The sequence below is a fragment of the Phoxinus phoxinus genome (assembly GCF_949152265.1).
Source record: "Phoxinus phoxinus genome assembly, contig: scaffold_48, whole genome shotgun sequence".
Classification (NCBI taxonomy): domain Eukaryota; kingdom Metazoa; phylum Chordata; class Actinopteri; order Cypriniformes; family Leuciscidae; genus Phoxinus; species Phoxinus phoxinus.
The window spans coordinates 161,906-187,541 of record NW_027639341.1 but is presented as its reverse complement, the minus strand read 5'-3'; the positions used below and the strand labels follow the sequence as shown (position 1 = coordinate 187,541).

At 37.3% G+C, this 25,636-nt stretch overlaps 2 protein-coding genes across 5 annotated transcripts; one reads left to right on the top strand and one right to left on the bottom strand.

Annotated features, from left to right (window-relative positions):
• Positions 1–7,293: 7,293 nt before the first annotated feature.
• On the bottom strand, positions 7,294–14,528 carry LOC306994314 (uncharacterized protein). Of its 4 annotated transcripts, none has more exons than XM_079639928.1 (10): positions 14,398–14,528; positions 14,110–14,237; positions 13,801–13,849; positions 12,073–12,197; positions 10,927–11,355; positions 10,533–10,761; positions 9,598–9,872; positions 9,370–9,517; positions 8,067–8,176; positions 7,294–7,969 (listed from the first exon to the last, which is right to left on the bottom strand). In XM_079639928.1, exons 2-10 carry the CDS (start codon positions 14,200–14,202, stop codon positions 7,658–7,660), a joined length of 1,770 nt encoding a protein of 589 aa, XP_079496054.1. In that variant the 5' UTR covers positions 14,203–14,237; positions 14,398–14,528; the 3' UTR covers positions 7,294–7,657. The 4 variants fall into 4 exon arrangements, with proteins under 4 accessions (XP_079496054.1, XP_079496055.1, XP_079496056.1 ...); XM_079639929.1 differs by having other exon boundaries at positions 14,110–14,268; positions 14,398–14,494; XM_079639930.1 differs by lacking the exon at positions 14,398–14,528 and having other exon boundaries at positions 9,598–9,823; positions 9,857–9,872.
• Positions 14,529–14,552: 24 nt separating this feature from the next.
• LOC306994313 (uncharacterized protein) lies at positions 14,553–19,757 on the top strand (the record flags this gene model as incomplete). The annotated part of the gene is made up of 3 exons (XM_079639927.1): positions 14,553–15,056; positions 16,994–17,086; positions 17,206–19,757. The coding sequence occupies 3 exons, from the start codon at positions 14,553–14,555 to the stop codon at positions 19,351–19,353; spliced, it is 2,745 nt and encodes a 914-aa protein (XP_079496053.1). The 3' UTR covers positions 19,354–19,757.
• Positions 19,758–25,636: the final 5,879 nt, after the last annotated feature.

Below are 25,636 nucleotides of genomic sequence, written 5' to 3'. Positions count from 1 at the left end.
TGATGACCTGGGTATGTAAAATCTAAAATTAAATTTTATGGTATCATTGATTTAATAGGCTATGTATTTGGAAAAAATATATATATTAACAGCATTTTTATTTAGCCTACACAAAATAAAAATGTTTAGTCATCAAGTGAAATCATGTGAAATTATTCTTAATGCTATTTCAGATTCAGACAAGGGTGCTGGAGACACTTCAGATCCTTATACGGGTATGACATCTCAGCTATATCTGATTGAATTGCACTTGTTTTAGTTAATGCAACAAAATGTATTTTACATTTAAATTTAGGTCCATCATCATCATCTTGTCTCACTGGTTTTCCACTTGCTGCTACAAACCCAACCCCTGGACCTCATGGTGTGTACTGTATGTTTTATCCTGGTTAAAATATATATAGAAAACACATGTTTGTATGATTTGCTGAATTACTTTTGTTCTTTCCAGACATCTCCCAATCAAGGGCAGCAGATCCAACTCAACCTGTGCTGAGGATGTTTCTAAAGACCACACAAGGTCAGAGAAGAAGGGCATTCAACCCGAAGTGGTACAGCAAGTATTCTTGGTTAGAGTACTCTGTTAGCAAAGATTCAGCTTACTGTTATGCATGTAGACATTTCTCACTCCCTTCAGCGTCAGAATCAGTATTTACGTCCCAGGCAGGTTTTTCACATTGGAAGAAAGCGCTGTATAAAGATGGAGGCCTTACATTGCATGACCGGTCTGACAGTCACGTTAATGCAATGTTTGCTTGGCGAGAATATAAGAATCGTATGCTGTCTGATTCTGGGTTAATGGATTTAATTGATCAAGAGTACAAAAGAAAAGTTGAGGAGAACAGGAGATACATAAAAACAATTGCAGAGGTTCTGTTGTTAACAGCAACTCAGAAGCAGGCTCAGAGGGGCCATCGGGAGTCAGAGGACTCTGGCAATAGGGGGAATTTCTTAGAAACTCTAACTCCATCCATCCATCCATCTTCTTCCGCTTATCCGGGGCCGGGTCGCGGGGGCAGCAGTCTAAGCAGAGATGCCCAGACTTCCCTTTCCCTAGCCACTTCCTCTAGCTCTTTCGGGGGGACACCGAGGCGTTCCCAGGCCAGCCGAGAGACATAGTCTCTCCAGCGTGTCCTAGGTCTTCCCCGGGGTCTCCTCCCGGTGGGACGTGCCCGAAACACCTTCCCGGGAAGGCGTCCAGGAGGCATCCGGAACAGATGCCCGAGCCACCTCAGCTGACCCCTCTCGATGTGGAGGAGCAGCGGCTCTACTCTGAGCTCCTCCCGAGTGACCGAGCTCCTCACCCTATCTCTAAGGGATCGCCCAGCCACCCTGCGGAGAAAGCTCATTTTGGCCGCCTGTATCCGGGATCTTGTCCTTTCGGTCATGACCCAAAGCTCATGACCATAGGTGAGAGTAGGAACGTAGATTGACCGGTAAAACGAGAGCTTCGCCTTTCGGCTCAGCTCTTTCTTCACCACGACAGACCGGTACATCAACCGCATTACTGCGGAAGCTGCACCGATCCGTCTGTCAATCTCCCGTTCCATCCTTCCCTCACTCGTGAACAAGACCCCAAGATATTTGAACTCCTCCACTTGAGGCAGGACCTCTCCACCAACCTGAAGTAGGCAAGCCACCTTTTTCCGACTGAGGACCATGGCCTCGGATTTGGAGGTGCTGATTCTCATCCCAGCCGCTTCACACTCGGCTGCAAACCGTCCCAGTGCATGCTGAAGGTCCTGGTCTGATGGGGCCAACACGACGACATCATCTGCAAAGAGCAGAGACGAAATCTTGTTGTTCCCAAACCGGACACCCTCCGGCCCCTGGCTGCGCCTAGAAATTCTGTTCATAAAATTTATGAACAGAACCGGCGACAAAGGGCAGCCCTGCCGGAGTCCAACATGCACCGGGAAGAAGTCTGACTTACTGCCGGCAATGCGAACCAAGCTCCTGCTTCGATCGTACAGGGACCGGACAGCCCTTAGCAAAGGACCCCGGACCCCATACTTCCGGAGCACCCTCCACAGGCCGCCACGAGGGACACAGTCGAATGCCTTCTCCAAATCCACAAAGCACATGTGGATTGGTTGGGCAAACTCCCATGAACCCTCCAGCACCCTGTAGAGGGTATAGAGCGGGTCCAGTGTTCCACGGCCGGGACGTAAACCGCACTGTTCCTCCTGAATCCGAGGTTCTACTATCGGCCGTATTCTCCTCTCCAGTACCCTGGCATAGACTTTCCCAGGGAGGCTGAGAAGTGTGATCCCCCTGTAGGTGGAACACACCCTCCGGTCCCCCTTCTTAAAAAGAGGGACCACCACCCCGGTCTGCCATCCCAGAGGCACTGTCCCCGACTGCCACGCGATGCTGCAGAGGCGTCAGCCAAGACAGCCCCGCAACATCCAGAGACTTGAGGTACTCAGGGCGGATCTCATCCACCCCCGGTGCCTTGCTACCGAGGAGTTTTTTGACTACCCCGGTGACTTCAGCTTGGGTGATGGACGAGTCCACCTCTGAGTCAATGTTTTACATCTTTGCTCTTCACATATTATAAAGGCAGTGTGCCAGGCATTTTCAAAAAAGACAGACAGCAAGGCTGTAAAAGAGTACGCTACCTACTGCTTTGCCTTGTTGTTAAACAGCACACATCTAGAGGAGGCAACGGCAGTATTTGAGGATATTGTGTGTGCTCTTAACATCGTCAGAGGAAACCGATGTGGTGAATGCAGCCAAAGCTTCGCTGGACCTGAGAATAATGAAGACAACAATGAGTCAGAAACAATGCAAGAGGCCACAGAAACACCACAAACTGCAACCTCTGTGTGCATCACCATTCAAATCAGTGTTTAGTGCCATTTTGGAAAGGGTCAAGAGCCTAACCCTTGGTAGCAACACAGCGAAAAAAAATACCTTTTTCTGTCCAGAGCTTATCGACGTCCTCATGAACACCTACATGAGCATTTCCCCCTCTGGAGTGGAGTGCTTCTTGGGGATCTAAGCCGGTTTTCTAAAATCAGCACAGTCAGCCAACAATCCAAAACCAGGGAAACGAACTGCCATGTGGAAGAGTGCTTTTGGATTGTTAAACAGAGCATCCTTCAAACGAAAAAGTTCCTGCGTCCTGCTGACTTTATCCACAAAATGTATGGATCCCTACAAGGCAGATACAGAGAACACATACTTAACAACAATCTGTCACTGCCTTGCCGTGATCCACAACCGAAAGAAAACTTCTTCTGCCAGAAAGAAGAGTGGGCAAAGAAAACATCTAGAAAACATCACAAACGTAGGACAAAATACTTTGATCCACCTTATAAACTGCTAAAGCCATCACAAAGTCCAAAAAACAAAGACATCAGCATCAATACCCGCCAAAACACCAAAGTCATTCCAGATACACCAATGGACCTGTCAACCAAAGGAAAACATGAGCCAAAATACAAGGAGAATACTGAGCCTGATAAACCCGAACAAACATCTGAGGACATAACTACTGAGGTATTACTTCATATTATATTTTGAAAAATAATTGTAATGAATTTAACATCTTTCTTACAATAAAAATATAATTTGCAGATCGAATACCTTTGGTCCAAAAAAGACATAGAAGTGGTGGTTGCTGTTGTGTCGTCGGCAGAAAAGACCACCGTCCATCACTCAGAGTTCAAAACTCTGCAACCTTGCATGTGGCTTGTGGGAGAGGCAAGGATATTCATGAGCTATTATTGTTTAAAATTGGCATGATTTAAATCACCAAAGTACACCATAAATATTGTGCACATCTGAAAAGCTGTCAGTTACCTTTGTCTAATATGCATGTTTCATATATTTGCTCTTTTCATAAAGATAATTGAATGCTACTTCCAAACTGTACTCAACAAAATGGGGAAACAGTAGCATTTACCTCCTCAACCATTATACTGCTCAAGTGATCATGACAAAAGAGAGAGATGCAGTATGTAGACAGAGTCTGCGGAAGGTATCATTCTATTGTTATACATTGAATATTTGAAAACACACGTTTAAAAAGATGTACTAATGTGAAATTATCTAACATTTCAGGTGGACTTTGGAAAGTATGACACAGTTATCAGTTTCCTGAATGTGGATGATAACCACTGGAAGTTTTTGGTGAAAGCTTTCAAAATACCAATAAGTCCTTCTTTATGGCTATGTGGTCAAAGCTGGACTGAAATGTTAAATGGGTTTCTCTCTTTTTTCCAGTATCTACATGCATCTTCCAGTCAGATTTGTATTATTAATCCACAAGGAACTGATGAAGAGAAGGACTCTGAGCAAGCTGCAATCAGATTTAGGTAAAATCCAATGCTTAAAGGTAGGGGTGTGCCAAAAAAATCGATTCACAGAAGAATCTAGATTCTCATTTGCAACGATTCAGAATCGATCTGAAATGTCCAAGAATCGATTTAATAAATAAATAAAATCAGCTGGCTGTTCGCCTCCATTTTTGTAACTAGCCTATACGGGACGTGAGCGGCAAATCACTAAAACAAAAAGGAAGCAAATGGATGAGAGGGAGATCTTTCGTTCCTACCATTTGCATGTGTTTTAAGTCCTGTCAGTTTAACAGAGCGCGCTTGACAGGGCATAAGAACGAGCAGAGAGAGAGAGCCGGCCGCGCGCGCACTCACCCGAGCGCTGTCTGCTCTCTCTCTCTCTCCCTCGCGCATATGAATCAAAATCAATTAATACGATGGTGTCGGGAAAAAAACTCTCCAGTGATGAAACGTTTTCTGTGTTGACAAATCTTGTGCGATATCCTAAACTGCCGAATGCATTGCTTGTTTTTTCTGTTTACATTTCATTGTGAATGCTGCTACGTCAGAGCGGCCAAAGCGTCAACAAGATTCCCCGTACTTTTTGACAAGCGTCCTTGACAGGGCGGCTATAGCTTTTTTGCAGATCAAGTCGGCGGCGGTGTGAACGTACAGTCAGCCGCCAGCTGCAGACCAACGCACACTGCAGTGCTTCACGAAACTCCCTGCCAACTCCGAGAGGGCAAAAAAAAAAAAAAAAAAAAAAAAACTCGGTCTATCGCTGCTTCATCGCCAGGTAGCTTAGGGTACTATTTTTAATTTTGAAAGAAGCACTTTATTTTCATAACTTGTTATTCTTTAAGTGACTGTGTCTGACTGAGAAATATAGATGTTTTTTTGTCTTCACCGGTTGTGTTCTACATGATAATCGAATCGAATCGTTTTGAATCGAAAATCTTTTTGAATCGAAAATCTTTTTGAATCGAAAATCGATTTTGAATTGAATCGTGGCCTCAAGAATCGGAATCGAATTGAATCGTGAGATGGTAAAAGATTCCTACCCCTACTTAAAGGTGCTCTAAGCGATCTCGGTTGGCGTAACCTCTTGTTGATGTTTGAATTATTATCAAACAAAACGGATGCTAGCTAGACCCTCCCTCCTCCTCATCCACGCAATAACCCCCCAAACCCCACCCCACATCATTCTTGTCGGTTATTGGCTGGAACAGTTAGTTATGTTTCGTGCTGCGGGTCGCTCTGTTTATTGCTCAGTTTGTTTTTGCTGCTGTTTGTGGAGCTTGGGCTCTCTGCAGAGTGCGTTTTTGTACAGTGTGTTCAGGGGACAGGCAGCTAGCGGATAGTGAGGAGATGTTTGCGGTATGTGAAAAAAAATGTTTTGGCCTAAAAAACGCGCGAGATCGCTTAGAGCACCTTTAACTGTATTACCTCTAACTGTGTCATATATTTATCAAGTCAATACTTCAAAATGAGGCTAGGAAAAAAAGAGTGGGTGGAGATTGAGTGGAGAGGGGCCACCATGAAGCATACAATCCAGCAGGATGGATACAGCTGTGGTGTGTTTGTTATGCAGGTATTTCTTTTTTATAAAACGATTTTCGAAAATCAACCTTATAGTTGAGACACTAAATACCATTCATTCTTACACTTACAACTATTGTTCAAAGATGGCATGGGAGATTGTCAATAGTTTACCTGAAGTTCCCTCCCACTTGGACATTGATTCTTCTATGACCGACATGAAGGAATTGCGTCAGAAGATGGCTGGGGAAATCCTGACAGCGTCAGGTGATGGACATGAATGGGGAACAAAAGACACCATGAAACTGTTATTGTCTTCTGTAACCCTGTTACTATTTTAATATTTATACACTTTTTAGTTTTCAGAAAGGATGAGTGTTGTGCTTTTTGCGGTTTGACACAACCCCTTGGAGGTGGTCCAACAACTGACTGGGTAAGTACTTTCAACTTAAAGGGATAGTTCACTTCAAATTGAAAATTCTGTCATCATTTACTCACCCTCATGTTGTTTCAAACCTGTATGAAGATATTTTGAAGAATGTCAGTAACCAAACAGTTAACTGGTCCCATTGACTTCCATAGTAGGACAAAATATATACTATGGAAGTCAATGGGACCAGTTAACTGTTTGGTTACTGACATTCTTCAAAATATCTTCCTTTGTGTTCATACACACTGCAAAAAATAGACATACAAAAATAAGAAAATAAAACCTAAATTAAGAAAAAAAAAAGCTAAAATCAAGCAAAATTATCTGCCAATGGGGTGAGAAAATTCTACTTGATAAGTCATCTTGAAACAAGACAAAAAATCTTGTGATAAAAAAGTTCTTAAAATCTTAAAACAAGAAAAAATTAAGTAAATTTAGATATTTTAACTGGATTCAAGCAGTACAAATATCTTGAAACCAACGCAAAAAATAGTAAAATTAGTATTTTTTTCTTGTTTTATTTGTGGTTAGTTTTAAATACTCTAAGTAAGAATATCTTGATATAAGAATATATATACACATTTTAAGATTGTCAGGCTTATTTTGAGGGAAAGGTTTGGTTTTAAATATCTTAATATAAGAATATATATACACATTTTAAGATTGTTAGGCTTATTTTGAGGGAAAGGTTTGGTTTTAAATATCTTAATATAAGAATATATATACACATTTTAAGAGTGTCAGGCTTATTTTGAGGGAAAGGTTTGGTTTTAAATATCTTGATATAAGAATATATATACACATTTTAAGATTGTCAGGCTTATTTTGAGGGAAAGGTTTGGTTTAAAATATCTTAATATAAGAATATATATACACATTTTAAGATTGTCAGGCTTATTTTGAGGGAAAGGTTTGGTTTTAAATATCTTAATATAAGAATATATATACACATTTTAAGATTGTCAGGCTTATTTTGAGGGAAAGGTTTGGTTTTAAATAAGTATTTCAAGTCTTAAAATAAGACTAACTAATATGGATGTATTTCTAAAAATAAGCTCTGAAAAGGAGATACAATTAATAAATCTGGTACAACAAACATCCTTTTAATATTGCTTTATTTACACCAACTGCAAAAGGAAAGCAAATGATTGTTCAAAAAAATACAGCAATGCATCATATCACAGCAATTGGTAAGCCTATTAAAACAAAGCTTGGTCGCTTGGTCAAGGTTACACAGATACATCACTGAGAAAGTGAAATAATATATATATAAAATAAAAGAGACCAGGAAAAACTGAATTTGTATTTTGTTTTAGAATTTAAGCAACTGCTGTCTATAAGAACCTGATGAAAACAACTGCGGTCAACAATTAGTGATCAAAAGACCTACGTCTGACTTTTTCCACTACTCCCCAATGAACTTTTTCCACTCCAAAGTGGCCTTTTTGTAGGAAGAAGTTGCATCACGCCCATGTATTGCATCAGAAATTACTTCTGTCTGAAGCACGGACAGTAAAGTTGCAATACACTTTGGGTACACAAGATGAAGTGCATAATAGTATGCCATTAGGTAGAGCACACCTTCGTGGAGGTCTTCTTGTGGAAAGGTTGTCACAGGTGTAGTCCCAATGGCCAACATGCAGTTGTCCTCTGACACAATCAGGACAGGACTGAAGAGTGGTTTCCCCTTGAGGAAGGAATCTGGGTTTTCTGTCGGCTAGAAATACAAACAAAAATGACTGAGCAGTACATCTTGATATAAATGACCACTTCTCGTGGTCTTGTAGAAATATAGACAAGGTTGTATGGCTTACCTCAAGGATGTGCAGCATTGCTTCACTTGCATGTCCCATCTTTTTTGGTGGGCCAACAGGTGATGGGAACATCTCTGGAAGAGCCTTCATCATGGCTATGGAGCGTTTCACTATTGAGGAGAACAAATAGTATTTTATGACTTACTGAAATTAGTGAGTTGAGCATGCATTAAAGGGATAGTTCACCCAAAAAACATTCTTCAAAGTAGATTCATTTGTGTTCATCAGAAGAAAGAAACTAATACAGGTTTGGAACAACTTGAGGGAGAGTAAATTATGTAGAATTAAACATTTTGGGTGAGCTATATGCCTTTTATAATTTATTTTAACCTCCTGATCTTGATATAGTCTAATAACAATTGTGCATTAAAAAGGGATACAAAAATTAATCAAAAGTAGTCAAAAGGATTATTAAACTTTAACTTATTTAATGAAGTTAAACTTTTCATAATCTGTTAATGATTTCAAATACACTACCGTTTAAATGTTTTAGAAATGTGAGAGTTTTTAAATGTTTTCTTTTTATAAGTATCTTCGTCTTACCAAGCCTGCATTTATTTGTTCCAAACTACAGCAAAAAAGTGATATTGTGAAATATTATACCATGTAATTTATTCCTGTGATCAAAGCTGAATTTATCATTATTACTCCAGTCTTCAGTGTCACACGATCCTTCAGAAATCACTCTAATATGATGATTTGTTGCATATTAGAAACAAAATTAGATTTGTTTATGGATTCTTTCATTAATAGAGAGTTTATAAGAAAAGCATGTATTTGAATTAGAAAGCTTTTTAACATTATAAATGTCTTCATGGTCACTTTTGATCAATTTAATGCATCGTTGCTAAAATAACAGTAATAAATGTCTTTAATTCCCGAACACAATTTTTTTTTTTTACTGACCCCAAACTTTTGATCGGTGTACTAGTATATAATGTTACTAAAGCTTTCTATTTCAGATAAATGATTTTCTTGGAACTTTCTATTCATCACATTCCTTAAAAAAAAAAAAATGGTACAGAACTGTGTGCAACATAATAATCATAAACATTTGTTGTAGTAATGATGATAAATTCAGCTTTGATCACAGGAATAAAGTACACTTTACTATATATTCACTTATAAAACAGCTGTAGTTTGGATTAAATAAATGCAGCCTTGGTGAGCAGAAAGAGACATTTTTTAAAATGTTAACGTCCTAAAACATTTGAATGGTAGTGTATGACACTGACAAGCAAGTTAAGCAACTATTGTTAGATTTCTCACATTTTAATTCAAGTAGTAAAGGCAGGTAGATTACCTCCATCTAGAGTCATTGGTGGCTTCAAAACCTTTTTGTAAACCCCATAGAATTGAGCTTTGCTGCAGAAGCTCTCCCAACGGGCCTTTAGGTTTGGGATGAATCTGGGATTTCCTTTGTCAAGAATCCGGCCTAGTTCATCCATTACCTGGAATAATCCCACATACACATTTGTAAAAACAGTTGAAGTCACTAGGAACTGAATATATGATCAGATATATTACTTACATGATGTAGTTCTCTGAAACAGGGGTACGCTTGCAGTATCTTTGAAGCTCTGTCCTGATCCTTGAAACAGTCTGAGTTGATGAAGGCTCTCCGAGCATCAAACTCAAGGTCAAGTAGTTGAGCAACTGCCTCCTTATTAGGCTTTGGTCTTTTATAGATCTCTTGAAGAGTATGGTAATGTCTGGCCTGGCTTTGTTGACTATCAGTGTCAGAATGGTCTTCATCTCTTCTATGGTCAGTCTGACTGAATGGTAAATCTTGTTCAGCTGTTCCTCCTTATTAAAAAAAAAGAAACCAGTATAAACCCAGCAAGCAATTTTTCATTTCAAAGATGTCTTATAGCCGTCCAAACACATCCCAGACATCTAGGCTACACCCAGGCAAAATTTGGGCAGCCAGTGAAAATTTAATAGACATCTACCCTAACCATAGCCCAAAAATAGACTAGTCATCTAGAACAGTGTTCTTCAATCCTGCTCCTGAAGGACCCCCAACACTGCACATTATCTTTGTCTCCCTAATCAAACACACCTGATTCAACTCATCAGCTCATTAACCCATGTGATAATGAGCTGATGAGTTGAATCAGGTGTGTTTGATTAGGGAGACAAAGATAATGTGCAGTGTTGGGGGTCCTTCAGGAGCAGGGTTGAAGAACACTGATCTAGAACATGTACATGTCAAAGAAATTAAACACCTTGTAAGCACTGTTGACTTTGCTTACATGATGGAATAACATGCATCTCACAAGTTATTTAGGCTAAAATGACATGTAACCAAATTCAAGGTTGTTTTGTCTAGAAGTGTTTTACTCACAGCCGGACTATATCGGGTCTATAATTAACCAAGACGATGAAATGATGGCAATTGTTTGCTGGGAACCTTTTGGTCCACACATTTATTAAAAGTACATTATGAATATGTGGTACACTTACCAGCCTGTGGTTTTGTGCTTACTGATGGTGGTGTGCTGCTCTCTCCTGTGTCCAACATGACAGCTGAAGCACTGCTGCTTTCTGCTGTATCTAATGTGCAAGAGCTTGAATCACCATCGTAGTCAAAATCCAAGCGCCTTTTCTTTTTTCTTTGTGGTGTTGGACCCTGTTTCTTTTTTGGGGTTCTTATGTTTTGGAGTCTCTTCATTAATTGCTTGAAGATGGAATCCTGTTTGACGATATTAAAGGTTGTAAACCCAGACAAATATAAAATGGTTTATTTCTCAATGCTTTTATTATCAGTTCTTAAGGACCTCTTAAATGTACACACAATATATGATGTATAAAGTGCCCTCAAATGTAATTTTTTAATCCCAAGCCCTTAAACACTTACCGAAATATGTTTGCAGTTCACAGAGTCATCTCGAAGCATGGGATAGTAGTCAACCAGTCGCTTTGCCATTGCAAGCACATCATTTTTTGATGGGTACATGAAGTCAGTGCTTGACGCTCTCATGATAGACACCATGTTGGTCACTGTGTTCCTCACTAGTCGACAACGAAGTTCTTTTGAAAGTCTGCAACCTCTTTCTTGCCCAACTCGCTGCAGATTAAAATACTCTTTTCTAACATGTTCTAGCTCACTGTCTGTGTAAACAACATATTCAGGGTTGGGCAACTGCAAGGTTCTTGGAGGATGACCACTTGGCTCTTCAAAGATGCTGTGCCTTGTAGTCACTGGGATTGACGGAGTTTGAGCAGAAGTCAGACCAATGTCATCCTGCTCCTTGTTTTGATTGAGGCATCCTGCCTCCTGTCCCTGCTGAATTCAGATGAAAGCTATTTATATAAACAAACCTGTTAATAGAACACCCATGAATAATAATACTAAAAGAAACTCTTCTAGATCATAGCACTGCATTACAGGTCACACAGCCCAGCCGTGACTTATTCACAAAACAGCACAGCCTCTCGTACCTTACTGCTCACTTGAAGGACAAGTTGGGTATGTTACACTTAAAGCCCTGTTTTCAGATCATTTCTGATGAAATAGAACGGTTAAGATTAAAATTTGGACACATGCTGCTGTCCCGAGAATTTTCAGTTTCTTTCGCCTTCATAGGTGCACTGAAACAATCCTTCATAAAACGCATTAAACTTTAGTTTACAAAGACGTGAAACTCGCCGAGTGGTCAGGGGTGTTCACTGATATGCTCACACAAAAATCGCTGCAAAAGATGCTTTCCAACAGGTTTTATCGTAGTTTTTGACCAACTCCATTGACTTGTATTCACGTCTTTGTAAACTAAAGTTTAATGCGTAACAGCATGTGTCCAAATTTCAATCTTAACCGTTCTATTTCATCAGAAACGATCTGAAAACAGGGCTTTAAGTGTAAAATACCGAACCTGTCCTTTAAGATTAGTGTGATTGTTTGTGAATGACTTAAACATTGCTGTATGTAACCTTTATTTTTTCTGACACTAATATTTAATCAAAATTAATACTGTTGTTTGGAAAAAATGGAGTAAAGGTCTACCTCTTTGTCTGTATGAAACGTCTCCCATATGGTTTTCCGCCGTAAAAAGTTTTCTGGTCCCGGGAAAAGATCACGAATGTCATCACGAGACAAAGATGGTAATACTGCTGCGCTGATGTTTGCAGCTAGGATGATTTAAAAACATATTTAACAATGATTGATGATGCCATAGATCAATTTTGTCCATATGCAGAGTAATCAAAAAAAAAAGTTTTAGTTATTTTAGATGAACAATTGTTTTAAGACAGTTATTTATATCATGCATCAATGTGCCAGTTTGGTCTGAAACAGGCCTATCACTTTAGATTGAATTATTTTTGGCATTCATTATAATAGTCCAGTGATTTTATTTTCTATGCACAAGGAGTCATATGATATGAAATCTGATTTAACCGTCATCAAGTCAGTGTGTGATTTCATGAAACAGAAAAAATGACAGACTTATGCTGCCTAAACGTGCTATTGGAAATTTCCGATTTCCAAGTCCTGAATACAAGCTCTTCGCTTTCACATTTTGACTTGAGAGGGTGTCCATGTTCAGGAAACTATTTATGATAATTCCGATAGCACGTGAAGGCAGCAGAAATCCACAAAAACTGTGATGTTATAACCCTAAAATATCCAAAACAATTATAGAAATCTACCTTTGCAAGATATCTTGTACATACAAAAATCTCACTGGATTATTCCCACTAAGCAAAAGTATGTCCAAAAGACGTCTTTGTCAAAAAAGCGTACTTAAATGACGTCTTTTTTTTACGTGTTCTGCACTTCCGATATAGACGTTCATGGAACCTCCGTACAAGATTAAAAACTAGTTCAAATGTGGTCATTGTGGACATATTTTCAACATCATTTATGGTCTCATTTAGACATAATTTATACTTTTTCTGGACCAAATAAACACTATCAGGATGCATTCAATTAAAACTCACATTCATTTCAATTTAATTTCCATAAAATACAGATACTTTGACTATTTATGTCAGAGAATTAACAGAGGTTTAGATGTTCATATTTGTTAACACACCTGTTAATTCTCATTAAGATCTTCTGACATAAATAGTCAAAGTATCTATTTTATGTCTGCAGGTAATGGCTCAGTGGGAAACACTGTCTGAGCCACAAAGTCTATCCTTCAGATCTGGTTTCTCTCACAATCAAAACGTGTGAATTACAGATGCTAAGTTATCTAAAGGTACTAGTGTAATTTATTTTATTTTAATGAATTTTGGACAAATACACACACTGTCTGTTGCTTTGCAATTACAAATGGAAATTAAATTGAAATAAATGTGAGTTTTAATTGAATGCATCCTGATAGTGTTTATTTGGTCCAGAAAAAGTATAAATTATGTCCAAATGAGACCATAAATGATGTTGAAAATATGTCCACAATGACCAAATTTTTAACTTGTTTTTAATCTTGTACGGAGGTTCCATGAACGTCTATATCGGACGTGCAGAACACTAAAAAAAAAAGACGTCATTACAATTTTCAATCTGGCTTCAACGTGAGTTTATGTGAAAAGGACGTCTTTTGGACATAAATTTGTTTAGTAGGTTACTGTTAATAGCAAAATTACAGTTTGAAAGTGTAAACATATTTGTGACTGGCACATTAAAGCATGTTTAGTGATAATCTATAACATGCCTAAGACTTCTTACAAGTGCACTGAACTAAGCGAAGCAGAGTCTGAAGCAACATTAAAACGTAACATAAGTTACCTTGTAAAGTGGACCGTGTCACTGAATCAAGCTGCTCCATAAATGCCACCTGAATGGAAATTAGAAAGTTCAAACGACTATTTGCTACCTTTAACGTTAAGTTACTTGGTTATGACATCAAATATGAGAAGCAAATAAATGTATTTAACCAGTAACGTTAATTTATTAACTAAGACTACGTCATATTTCGAACTCACTATTTGTACACGCTAATTATCAGAACGTATATTGTCTTTCTTACATTCATACAAAACTAAATGATTTGATTAACAAATAAAAAAAAAATTAAAAAAAAGTTCTCTGACTTACCTTCAAGCGCTCAAAATAGTGAAAACCGCGAAACTGGTACAAGCTTGGTAACGGTCGTTCGGTCCAGTGACGTAAATTTAAGGGCGGTTCCATTACGCTCCATCCGTAGGGTTTAACCTTTTTACAGTCTATGGGTTTAACACCATTGACATATAAAACCTGTTAAATTATAATATTTTTAACATTTCAAAATATTACATATTTAAATTTTGTGTTTTTTCTTTTTAATACACCTTCCCTGAGTACAAAATTTAAAAACTCTAAAGGAATAATGCTTTATGATTTCACCTATTTTATATCCAATGGAATATGTCGCTGCCTTGATTGGATTAAAAGTTAGAATCACTTCCTTTCTGATTGCTTTCGGCGGGACAGGCACATCTGGCTATATGAGAATGGAGTAAAATATGATTTAACTAAATGTTCAGATTTTGACACTTAAAATGATTTGGCGTTGTGTTATTTGCTGCCTCTTTGTGGCATTGTCGTTAAGAGCTCTGCTGAGTCACATAAACACCGTGCATAGTTCCAGCCCGGATTTCCATGTGATCTGTGGGATTGATGGTTGCGCTCAGGAATATCGAGTCTACAACTCATTTTACTATCATGTCAAACGGAGGCATTCTTCGCATTTTAACAGTCACAAATCGAGGTCAAGTGGAAGCCAAAATTCAGCTCAAGATAAAGGGAACAATTGCCGTGCGTGTGCATCTGCAGATATTGGAATCCAAGTGGAAGAGAGACTTTTCGAGAATTTCGGTATCCCACTTCAGCCAGAATTTCTGCCAAATGAACATGATGTGTCAAGCATACCAGGAAATACCAACGACGACGAGGACGATTTTAACTCTAGCGGTGGCCAAGCACCAGACATCGCCGATTCCGACAGCTCTGCTGATGGCGCTGCGTTTGTACCGTTGACTGAACCAGAACAAGAGGCAATGCACGTAAGTTGACACAATTTTACAAATAAAACCTGACTTTCATGGGTAACGTGTATCAGCATTAGAGGTGTGCGTGTGCAATATCACGATTTTTGATCGCGGACGATTAAAATGCCTCCACGATCTGCTTATGAAAAAATATTGTTGTATCATGCTATCAGTTGCAGTTCTGGCGCCTCCGTCTCACAACTCCATTCGCGTGCTGATGCGTTGTTCTATAACATTGGCTTTTGTCTGTCAAAAAGTTATCTTTTAAGTCGTATTGTGTTAATACAGTTGGTTATGTCTAAAAAGCTAATATTTGAGAGAAAATAGAGTGCGTGTCATGTCTGTAGGCTGTATAGTAGATGCGATCCGGTCTTAAAGCGACAGTAGCCTAATAGTAAACTTGCTGCCGCAATTGTCCTTAAAGGGATAGTTCACCCAAAAAATGAAAATGCTGTCATTATTCACGTGCTCTAATGTTGTTCTAAACCTGTTTTGATTTATATTTTGTGCTGAACACAAAAAAATATATATATTTTAAAGAAAGTGGCTAACCAAACATAACATTTGATGGTCCCCAATGGCTTTCATTGCAGGAAAAATATATACTATGGAAGTCACTGGGGACCAGCAAATCTTAGATGGCCACTTTCTTCAAAATAACTTATTTTCAACAGAAGAAAGAAACTTATTCGGGTTTAAAACAACTTGGAGAGTAAATGATGGCAATTTTCATTTTGGGATGAACTGTCCAGCTGCTTTTGACTGAGAACTTTAATAGTAGCTTTAATAAGAATCAATGTATAATTTATACAGTGAAGTCTATGTAGGCTTTTATGTTTGTTTGTTTATGTAATTTCTTTCTTGAATGCTACTGTTAAATAAACCTACAAATGAAATAAACAGTGCTTTATTTCTTTAGCTAATTATATAATGCATATGTGTATTGTTATTTTTTAATAACGAAGGAAATAATGATGAAACATTTCAAGACTTTATAATTTAATACACATTTATAAATAACCTAAAATAACGCAATATAAAGTGCAACAGTGCCCATTTAATTTTTTCATCAACCTTGGTTCTGGAAGCATTTTATTCCTATTCAGTTTTCAATTTGGATGACAATTTCTTTGTTCAATTATTAAACACCATGAATGAGCCAGGAGGAGATCATAAAGTTTGGGATGTGAGTGTGCGCAGTTGAGTGTGTGTGTTGTAGAAGGAAATAATGATGAGGGTTTTTTATCTTCGCCACTTTGGCCTAAATGTCTACCATATATATCATTTGTTACATTGTAAGGCTTTGTTTTTAAAATAGGGACATTTAGTGTCTTGATATTATATTTTTGCCCTATCGCCCACCCCTAATCATCATACACACACATTTAGCCAGCAATTGGACATAAGCCTAATATAGCCTAGTACAACTGTCTTTGTCCCGGGAGAAAAATACCATTTATTTCATCCATATTAACAACGACTCATTACTTTGTTTTTTTTTTTGTTGTTGTTTACATTAGTTGCGGATATCTTAAGGTATGTTTATACGACACCGTTTTCAATTGAAATCAGAAAACTTTGTTTGTGTTATTGATGTTCATTTACACGATAATGGCAAGCATTTGAAAACGGGTTTTTCAATTTATGAGTAAAGCCTGTTGGTAAACACAACTTCTTGTCAATACTTTGACTTTTTGTTCTACAACACACAAACTCAACTGCGCACACTCACATCCCAAACTTTATGATCTCCTCCTGGCTCATTCATGGTGTTTAATAATTGAACAAAGAAATTGTCATCCAAATTGAAAACTGAATAGGAATAAAATGCTTCCAGAACCAAGGTTGATGAAAAAATTAAATGGGCACTGTTGCACTTTATATTGCGTTATTTTAGGTTATTTATAAATGTGTATTAAATTATAAAGTCTTGAAATGTTTTTCATTTCCAGCAAGAAGAAAGTGATGAGCCTGAAGTTGATAAACTGAGAAGGCATGCTTCTGCATTTGTACTGACTTCAAGAGTGAAACACTGCCTTTCCCAGGTAGGACACTAAAGTGAATTATGTGAAATTACAGCAATAAACATGAATTCTTACATTCTGTTATCATCCTTAATTGTGCATGAATTTGTTTAATTCTAAATTATTGCTTTTTTTTTCAGCGAGCTGTCAGTGACGTTATTTCCGGTGTGCAGCAGTATCAAGCCTCACTGTTGGACTGCCTTCGGAGCCAAATTACAGATGTTATGCAGAGACAATCAGGAGTCACAGATCAACTGATGAGTGAAGTTCTGGACATTTTTAATAATTTTGAAGACCCTTTTGACACAGTTTCCACCACATATATGCAAGATTCAAATCTAAAAAAGCAGTTCAAGGTAGTTGAAGCCGAAGAAATTGAAATTTCCCAGACTGCATCCTTTAGGAGAAGAGGAGCCTCACAAGCTCTAACAATAAGAAAAATATGCTTTTACTATATTCCTTTGGTCCGAAGTTTGGAACAACTACTTTCACATCCAATGATTCTAGCAATGTTTGACAATGGACCAAGCCAAAGCGAGGCTGGATTTGTCAATGACATTATTGATGGGGATATTTTAAAGTCACATCCACTGTTCTCTGTAAGACCCAATGCTCTGCAGCTTATCCTGTATACTGATGAGATAGAACTGTGCAATCCTCTCGGGTCGTATGCCTCAAAAAACAAACTGCTAATGGTGTACTACACTTTGGGCAATATAAATCCTAAACAGAGGTCTAAGTTAGCTGCCATCCGTCTACTTGCCATTGCAAAATCAAGTGACATCTCTCAGTGTGGTGTAGATATGATTTTGCAGAGAATACAAGAGGATTTGAATTTGTTGTATAACGGAGTGAATATCAAAACTGCCCACGGGGAGCGAACACTGTATGGTGCAGTAGTTTCTCTCTGTGGTGATACCTTGGCTCAGCATGAGTTAACAGGCTTTAAAGAGGGAGTTGGATTTGCATTCCGCAAATGCCGACACTGTGAGTGTAGTTTTGAGGATATGCAAGTTTACTTTGATGCAGAAAACTTTGTCAAACGGTCTTTAGATAGACATGTCAGACAGTGTAATGAAATTGAGAGGGCAGCCACAGACTTTCTGAGAAGCAGTTTGAAAACCACTTATGGAATTAATAGGAAAAGCAAACTGATTGATTTTCCAGCCTTTGATCTCATCAGGCAAACACCTCAGGATATTATGCATGTGATATTAGAAGGTGTGGCACCACTGGAAGTTAAAACTGTACTTAAACATCTAGTGCTATCAGGGCAGCTGGAACTGGACACATTTAACAGTGCTATTCTAGGATACCCATACTCAACTGATGTCCGAGATAGACCTTGCCCTATTACTGTCACCACGTTATCATCAAATGACAACAGACTAAAGCAATCAGCTGGGCAAATGCTTGTCCTATTGAAGATCCTGCCATTCATCTTGGACAGCTGTGAAAGAAATGAATACTTTCAAGTGATTATTGAGTTAATCGAGATTGTTCAGATCTTATTTGCACCAGTTATTGCGTTGGCCACTACAGCAAAGCTTAAGTTGCTTATTAAGCAACATTTGAGCAATGTGAAACGGTTATTTCCTGAAAACAATATAACACCAAAGCAACATTATTTGATACATATTCCTGAACAGATTAAAGATTTAGGTCCAATGGTCAGACACATGTGTATGCGATTTGAATCTAAACACTGTTTTTTCAAACAGTGGTCTTCGAAGTTAAATTTCAAGAATGTTTGCAAGTCCTTGGTTAAACACAATCAGATGTTTGAGAGTTGTCAAAATGTCAGTCGTGAGAATCACCCAATTTTTTCAAAAGACATTCTATTGGGTCCTGTATCTGAAGTGGAAAATATGAAGTATGTGCAGGATAAAATGAGAGCTTTTTTGGGTGTAGAAAACGTGCATCACGTGGTGTCTGCAAAATGGCTTGAGCTAAGTGGCAACAGGTACTTGCGCCAGAAATCAGTGATTGTAATCAATGTAAATGATGGCGTTCCTGTATTTGGGCTCATAAAGGACATGTACATTGTGAATTCTTTCTTGTATTGCTTTGAATGTCAAGTTTATAATACAGTGGGTTTCAGTCGTGAGTTTGCGTCTTATGAAATTGAGGTCCCAAACCTTGCTCAAGCCACTGAGATAGTGGATTCAGATAAAATTGTAGATTATACATCATATTATGCACTCAGTTTTAAGAACCGTACCTACATTCCTCTCAAGTATTATCTTGGAGATGTGTGTGAGATTTACAAGTGCACCACTGACTGCTAATTTACTGGAAAAGTAACGGGAAAGCAGAGTCAGTTTCCTCTTTTTATTTTTTTACTTACTGACTGTACTGATCTAAAAGAGAAGACATTTAGCTAAAAATAAATGTTCAGCACCTTGTGTATACTTGGCTGTTAAAATGAAGTTACTGGATACTGTTTGGTGTACAAGATGTCTCTATAAATTGACAGTTGTCAGCACCGAATAAAATGTTATGTTTCTCTGATTTTCTTGTTTCTCCTTTGGTTCAAACTAAATAATGTTTAATTCACTGAATTGGCTCTATCATTCTCTCTTCTCTCCACTATAGCTGGTGTGTGGTGAGGAGAGATCCCCTGATATAATTGTGAAGTGCTTTAAAGTAGTATGTGAAAGCGCTATATAAATGCCTCATGCATTCATTCAATGTAAAGTAGGAAACAATTTAAAAAAAAAATCTTTTTTGTCTGAATGTTCTTACATTTTCTAAAAATAAGAAACATTGTGCTCTTAAAATAAGAAAATATGGCTTGAAATTTCTGATTCTAGGATAGACTGTGTCAAAATATACCATACACTTTAAAAAGATACTTAATTCATTTAAAGAAATCACCAGAATTGGCATTTTTTTCTAAGTAAGAAAATTCAAGTTATATTTTCTCAAAACAAGCAAAATAATCTTTTGCTTTTAATTCTAGGCTAGTTAATTTATCTTAGAAGAGAAAAAACAAGAATTTTTGCCTTATTTTAAGATTTTTTGACTCGACAAGATTTCATTTTTTGCAGTGCAGGTTTGAAACAACTTGAGGGTGAATAAATGGTGACAGAATTTTCATTTTAAGGTGAACTATCCCTTTAATTATATATATATATATATAAAACCATATATATATATTTTTTTAGACTGAATGTTATGCATGCCAACGCTGGTTTCATGTGAAATGCCTTAACATGAGTCCTCCTGACTTTGAGAAGGCAAAACACTCTAACTGGGCTTGCGATCTGTGCAAATCATTAATTTTGTTAGAACATCATTTTTTTCTTTTACTTTCTTTAATAATACCCGATTGGTTACTTTCTTTTCGACTTGTAACAACTAAAAAAATATGGAAAAAAATGATGTGTCTGAATCTTTTATCTGTATCATTACATCTGTATATATACACTGTGTTACAAATTATTATGCAAGTTACATCAGTAGGATTTCAGGAAAATAAAAATTATGATTTTAGTTTTTCAAATAAAGCTATTGTTTTATTTCTCATTTCTTTTTAGAAACCTATCAATCTCTGACAGGTTTGTTCTGTAATTTACCAGGTCTTAGGTAAATAATATAAAACCTACTTAAAGAGGTTATTCCACATTGTTAAGCAAGTTAAAGTTTTCATGCAACATGGGGAGGAAGAAATATCTTTCTGAAGATGAAAAGCATGAAACAGTGCAATGTCTTGCAAAAGACATGACACCAACTAATACTTTGTGAAAACGGAACAGAGATTATTGAACTGTCAAAAGATTTGTGATTGATGACTTGGAGCACAGAAGAAAACGGTTCAATAATCTTTGTTCAGTTATCAAAAAATATTAGCCATTTTCATGCCTTTTGCAAGTTTCATGCTTTCCATCTTCAGAAATATCTTTCTTCCTCCATGGTGCATGATAAATGTGATGTCCTTATTAACCCTCTGGGGACCAAAAACGCGTTTTGTTCCTTTTTTTTCACATAGCAGCCAAATAGACTTAAAATACTCCCGTCATTTTTTGTCATACAGGCTTAAGAAATATGAAAAAATAAACTGTTAAATGTCTTCTTATTTATGGGCTCACTTAAAATCGAAATAAAACATTGTGCTTTTGTAAAATAAAGAAAGTAAACAGGGAGTGCTTTCTGCCTCTCCGTCTCCGTGAACTTTTTTTCTGAAGGACGTCTCTAAACTTAAACAAAACTCAGCGAATACTATTCACTCAGACATGAGATATATATCTCTATAATCATATAAGTGTGTAGTTTTAAATTATCTAATTCAAAACTAAAAGAAATATTCTCTGTTTATGTAATCTATATAAAAAGAGCGAGAGATCAGCCGTTCTCATTATCGTTCTGGCAGCTCATTACTCTGCTAATGTGACACGCCCATCGAGAGCGCGCGCTATTCAAACACAGATGATCTGAAGCAACTCATGCAAACCAGTCAACGCCCACAACAGCTGAAAACACACTCGGTGTGAGGAATAATAATATCGTGATAATCCTGGAAATTTGACCTCAAACGTGCTGGAGTAGCCTAACAACGGATCCAGCTGCAGATCATCAGTAAGTGCTTTGTTCTAATCGCGATATAAAATGGTGTCTGTAAACCGCAAAAGACTGTTTAAATTTGAATCGCGTTTCTGTGTTTGAATGAATGAACGGCACATGTGCATGCGTTTGTTTACTACAGCTCGCGTGTGAATGAATTTAGCTTTTAGCAAACTATCTATATTGCCTACTGAGATGAGTAAAAAATCGACTGAATACGTTGAAATAAAATGTCTTTGTATAAGCAACATATTAAACTGCAAATTAACATTTATGCCCTAATATATATTATAAAAGACGATATGTTACAGACGAAATATGAAAGACAACATTTCGTTTTGGATAGATTATAAAGTTTTTACTGCCACATCAAAACCTAATTTTCAAGGTGCAAACAAATCTTAAAAGGTCAATATAAGCCTTCTCTATAAATTATTTTTGTGTTTTATTAGTGACAAATTTGGGGAGAGGATAGCCTACATCCAAAACTGTCTGAAAATACGAATGAGATTTAACTGCACAATTACTAGAAATGTTTACCTTGGATATTATACAATTTGCAAGCATAGGCCTACACAGTTTGTGGAAAAATACACTTTTTTTCAAGATGTTTCCAACTCTGAACCAATTCTGTAGTTATATATATATATATGTATATATATATATATATGTGTGTGTATGTATGTATGTATTTATATATGTATGTATATATATATATGTGTGTGTGTGTGTGTGTGTGTGTGTGTGTGTGTGTGTATGTATGCATGTATGTATATATATATATATATATGTGTGTGTGTGTGTATATGTATATATATATGTGTGTGTATGTATGTATGTATGTATGTATGTATATATGTATATATATGTGTGTGTGTGTGTGTGTGTGTGTGTGTGTGTGTGTATGTATGTATGTATATATATATATATATATGTGTGTGTGTGTGTATGTATATATATATGTGTGTGTGTATGTATGTGTGTGTGTGTGTATATATATATATATATATGTGTGTGTGTGTGTATGTATATATATATATATGTGTGTGTTGTCTTTGCATTCTATCTTGTGGCTCAGTGACACCTGAATGAAAGGCTCATTAGTATGCAGCATTAGCAGGTCTTCTTTGCCTCCAGGTGTGAATGAGGACATTATTCATGACCTTGTTGGATCATTCACGCCCACCTGCATATTGCCTTTCCAAACAAAAAGTGTCTTACAAAATTTAAATCAATCTATTGTTTAATGTGAACGATTAGCCCGGATGATTTTCAGATCATTTTGAAGTAAAGACTCTAGCCGAGAACATCCATTAGTCAAAAGTATTGTGGAAATATGTGAAGTTGGTCGTTTGTGGTCTTATATCAGAACATTTAAGTTTGAGTTTTTTGAATAACCACGCATAAATAATATTCTCTCAAAAATGCAAACATGTACATACATGTTGCTCACATATTATGATAGCCATGTTCGTGCTAAATAGAGTGCAATTACACCTTTGCCATTAATATGTTTATAAGCAACTGAAAAAAAGACAAATATCAGGGCATGTCAAAACATCTCAAGGACCCCAAAAACACCTTGGTCCCCAGAGGGTTAATAATGTGGAACAACCACTTTAAGTAGGTTTTCCATTTACCCTAAAATACCTGGCAAACTACTGACCAAACCTGTCTCAGATTTAGACCAGTTATCTAAAATGATATGAGAAATGAAACAAACAAACAAACATTTCAATTTGTATACAGAAATCCTATTGATAATGTCACTTGCATAATAATTTGGAACACATATGTCCACACTGGGTGAACTGCCGTGATATCGCTGGATTGTGACCGGCAGATCAAATTTCGTTCTCCTGAAGCCAAAATCTAAAACCAACAGGCCAACAGACGGAATCATAATGCGCTATTGATGGAGTTAATTAACAGGGACTCGTGTAGCCAATACACCGGAGGCTGAAAGCAGAATGCTGCATATCTAATTTAGTACACATTTTGCAAGTAACTGTTAGTGGAACTTTTAAAGGATTTTTCAAAGCTTTAAAAAAAATCTAGGCTACATCTAGTAAGTGTCACGGGTATGGTGCGGGTGAAGAAAGGCAGAGGCACAAAGCTCTAATTCAAACTTTTACTATAATAAACTTATACAAAACTGGTACAGGCAGAAGGGTAACATATACACTGTAACATAAACAAGGACCGAGCAGGACAGAAGCAAACTAAATACAGATACAAACTAACACTAACAAGGTGAAGACAGATGACACAGATGATGAGGACGATGAACAGGTGGATGATTGAGGGAGTGAGTTCAGGTGTGAAGACACAAGGGATTCTGGGAAGTGTAGTGCAGACTAAGACAGACAGGTGCAGACGAAGACTGTGACAGTAAGGGCCTATCTGTTGATAATTTACAAACATTTCAAAATAAATCTTGACTCAATATATGAGCATGAATATGTTCATAAATTCAGTAAATATTGATTTAAAATGTTGGTTTGAGGACTCCGACAGAACCAGGCCTGGTAATAATTATCTCCTGCCATGTTAATTGTCCTCAAACCCAATAAACACAATCAATAAACCGGAAAATAGAGAACATACCATTACATTTACGTTTTAATCAGTAGTATTTTAATTAACATCCATGATTTAACTGACAAAACGTCAGTCCACATTTCAATCAATTTTAAGATAAACATATGTACACAAATCAATTAAGAAAAACAGACTTACCAGTGCTGTCTCAATAATAATAATAATAAATAAAAATATATTGGCTATATATAGACAAATAAACAGTTCCTTTTTCACAACTCATCAATAAATAAACACTATTAAGGTTTCGAAAAATTTGACGACACTGACCCAAGAGAAGAGAGCAGCTTTCTTTTCAAAGATGGCGCCGCGTGGCGCACGCATACTTGGAAGGAGATGCACACCCTCTATAGGGCAAAAGCGCTACTGCGGCGAAGGGAATGGAAGATTCCCATGTTCTCATTAGTTTTGTTAATCTTATTATTTTATTGTTTATTATAGTGTTGCAGACGTGGGAGACTCGAGTCATATGACTTGACTCGAGTCGCAATTTTCTGGACTTGAGACTTACTTGACTAGATCTCTGAAAAGACTCGAGTTGACTTTAGACTTGCCCCTTGTGACTTTAGACTTGACTCGGACTTGTGCCTATTTACTTGAAATTACTTGTGGAATATATATTTTTTCAATTATTGTGATTTTTAAAAATATATTTAAGAATGAACTATATTTATACGCATGCGTAAACCGCTAGACGCTATCCGGAACCCGCTTGCCGCCTGCCAAAACAGCAGATCCCTCCGCGGACACCGCAACAACACCACCAGCTCCAGCCCGAGGATAATAAAGTTTGGGTTTAGAGATTACGCATACACGGCCAAGAAAAGAACGGGCGTGTGTAATATCTGCAGTGCCAAGATAAGTGATTCATCGGCCACAACTTCAAATTTCATTCGTGACTTCAAGTTGCACAGCGAGAAGTAAGTGTTGGTTGGTCACTCACTGGGCAAACGCAAAGGTTTTGCTAGTTTTCAAGCATGAGGTTTTCTGTGGTATCTAACTACTTCCAACTTAAATAAAAAAGCTAGCGATATAATAATGTAAACTTGAGGTCCACATTCACAACGGGTGTGCTAGGCGTGCCTGTCAAAAACCTAACGTTACTATGTAATGTCCAAATGTGCACCTCGGTCGATCTCAGCTAATGGCTGCTAAAACAGAGACATTTTAGGATGCTTTTGTTTAGTTTACACTTTCATAGGGGACATCACAGCAAAATAACTATATGTAGGGCTAGCACAAGATGGGAAAGTTGTATTAATTCTTGTTTACTTGTGTTCATTTAATTAATTTTTATTTTAGCGCATTTAAAGTGCTTCTTAACAATATTTTATTTATTACACACAAGTTAATTTATTTATTTTTGTAACCCATCATCAGCTCTCTGTGTCTAAATAAGTAATACAA